Source organism: Cupressus sempervirens, chromosome 5 (genome assembly GCF_028749045.1).
Source record: "Cupressus sempervirens isolate cs-2001-9-10 chromosome 5, ASM2874904v1, whole genome shotgun sequence".
NCBI classification, from domain to species: Eukaryota; Viridiplantae; Streptophyta; class Pinopsida; order Cupressales; family Cupressaceae; genus Cupressus; species Cupressus sempervirens.
Window position 1 is genome coordinate 573,336,331 of NC_143122.1, and position 2,727 is coordinate 573,339,057.

The window sequence follows — 2,727 nt, forward strand, 5'->3', positions numbered from 1 at the left end:
GATTCATAAACATCTACACCATACCATGAGAATGCTCACTACAAAGAGAATCAACATTCTAAACAATTTAGATTTAGAATCAGAGAACTCAAATTGCATGTTCCTTTACTTTCTTGCACCAAGAACTTAAGAGGAATTTCTAATTATAAAGACAAATCTGTACATACTTTCCAAATATCATCTTCTAATCAAGATTGCTGCATAGTGTTCCCTTCTTCTAAAGCCAAAAAGTCCCCTTACAAAGCCCAAAAGAGCCCTTATATAGACATCGAGGTTAATAACTACCTCTTCGTGGTTAATAACCACCTCCAAAATATGCAATTTTGGAAGGTTAATTAACCTCAACAAAATTAACCTAAAATAACAAGATCACTTATTGAAATGTATGATTTGGAATATGTCTTCAGACGGTCAAATCATTGATTTGTTGAGTTATTTGATACAACTTCTTCTTCATGATCCTCGCCAGGTTGGACATATCGAGTTTTGACAAAGAAATAATCCTTCACAACATCAATTGCTTGTCCACACTTGGTATACATATCAATAAGGGCAGTGACCACAGAGAATTTTGAATCAAATCCACTCCTAATTATGTTAGTATGGATCCATTTTCCCTGCTCTAAGGCTGCTGGATGAGCACATGCTGGAAGCATGTATGTCATTGTGACAGAATCTGGTTGCACATTTGCAAGTTTCATTTTGTTAAAAAGTGTCAAAGTTTTGGTAGCATAAATACTCTGAGCATAACCAGCAATCATGGCGTTCCAAGAAACCACATCTCTTGTAGACATTTTGTCAGACAATTGGCTAGCAGCCTCTCGTTGTAGTGATGCTAATCGAGCATAGGAAAATATAACGCTAATCATTGTAACTGCCTGGGGTTTTATAAATGAAAATTGCATTTCACAAAAGATGGAAGAAGATTCAACAGCTTGTCCATTAGTGCCTAAAGTATAATATTCTCCAGCAGCATATTCCTTTAACAACAAATTCATCTGATACAAAGCCCTAAACTTGAAGCTCTATCTTTTGAACCCTACTTGTGTAAAGAAAGTCCTCCATACATCAACTGTAACGTGTCTAAACTATCCTCTCCTTCCCATCATACGCTATCATATTCCTTATCTGCTTCCCATCAATCAATTCTTCGTGCTTTACCCTCATTGCATCATTTCTGTCCGTAAATATCACATCCAACATATCAAAAACCGCGCTGGATTGGTGAAGCACCTCGCTCAATCTTTTCACCAAAGATGGAGAATTATGCTTATTTTCAATTTCAACAATCACCATGATCTGAGGCCTCAACTTGTTGATGAGAAGCACCGGGTCAAATAACAAACTTTTGAGAATAATTGGAGCATAGACTGCCAAGGCCTCAGTAGATCTCATGTTGAATAAACCTTCCTTAATGTCCTCCATGCTCTGCATCTCCACAATCTTGTATGAAAATAGAATTTCCAAAGATCGGGCGAGTTCACGAAGCCTTTTCCCACATTTCCTAAGCTCCTCACTATTCATGCTAACTATCATGATCTTCAGCATCTGGGGACCACAGGTATGAGAAGTAGCAGCAAGAAACTCCATCAAGACCGTCCATTGTGATCCATTTTGTACAGCAAAATCAATCACGTGAATTGTCCTCGCACCCCCCACAACATCTATGATTGCCTGAACTGCCGTGAACTATAGCATTCTCACGTATGATAGAAACCTAATGTAGCAAGCAACGCTATTGTTGCTGATTAGAGGGTGTAGATAACCTCACAAAACCGATCACAACTCTGATAGGATATCTCCATTCTTTATGTTTTGACAGATGCTCATACCTTGTTCTATAGCTCTAATTTGGCACAGGCAGCGAGGATGCCAATGTAAACCTTTCATGTGTATCACCTCAGCTCCAATATGTACATGGACTTCAATTCCACCTCTATCACTGTAAATATCTGCTCTGGAGATAAATGAGATTTTTCACTAAAGAAGAATTTTCTCGTCCGTTCATTCGAGCTCTCATGAATATATAGATTTTTGTACCTTCGCATATTCATTCAGAACAGAGCCTAGGACAAACAAAGGATATAATTTTTGGATGCTTCTATACCCTCATGATATTCCCAAACATCACGAATTGTTGTCGACACAATATTCCAATCTTTCTCCCACTTCTTTAGCCAATATAAGTTCTTAGGTACTTGTAATAGTGACAAGATCACCCTCTGAATCCTTGCATTTGATTAGAATGGCCCTAGGATTAGGGTACTTCCCTCTCACTATTTCTCTCAATTCCGAAAGCCTGCAATTTAATGGCTCCTCTGCAAGCCTGATATCATCTTGATATATAGACTTCATTGCTCTACTTTCAACTTCCTCCAATGCTGCTGCTGACTATGACAATGGTTTGCATCAAAATAAGCTTCATTCTTAACGTTCTGAAAGGTTAATTTTTTGAACATATCTTAACCTTTTTTTGTGTTTGGCAGGTTAATGGTTAAGATCTTGAGCTCATCTTAACTTCTTTTAAGAAGTTAATTTTGGAGGCTTACATTAACCTTTTGAGAGGTTAATGAAAATGTGTTTTTGAATGCTATCATTAATCTTTTGAGAGGTTAATGAAAACGTGTTTTTGGTGGCTTTCATTAATCTTTTGAGAGGTTAAGAAAAACATGTTTTTAGACGTTATCATTAACCTTTTGAGAGGTTAATGAAAACATGTTTTTCGAG

The 2,727-nt window shown here is 37.2% G+C and overlaps 1 protein-coding gene across 1 annotated transcript; it reads right to left on the minus strand.

Annotated features, from left to right (window-relative positions):
- Positions 1-1,083: 1,083 nt before the first annotated feature.
- Positions 1,084-2,355, minus strand: LOC149557226 (GRAS family protein RAM1-like). The gene is made up of 3 exons (XM_089830159.1): positions 2,199-2,355; positions 1,900-1,952; positions 1,084-1,689 (listed from the first exon to the last, which is right to left on the minus strand). The coding sequence occupies exons 1-3, from the start codon at positions 2,353-2,355 to the stop codon at positions 1,084-1,086; spliced, it is 816 nt and encodes a 271-aa protein (XP_089686285.1).
- Positions 2,356-2,727: the final 372 nt, after the last annotated feature.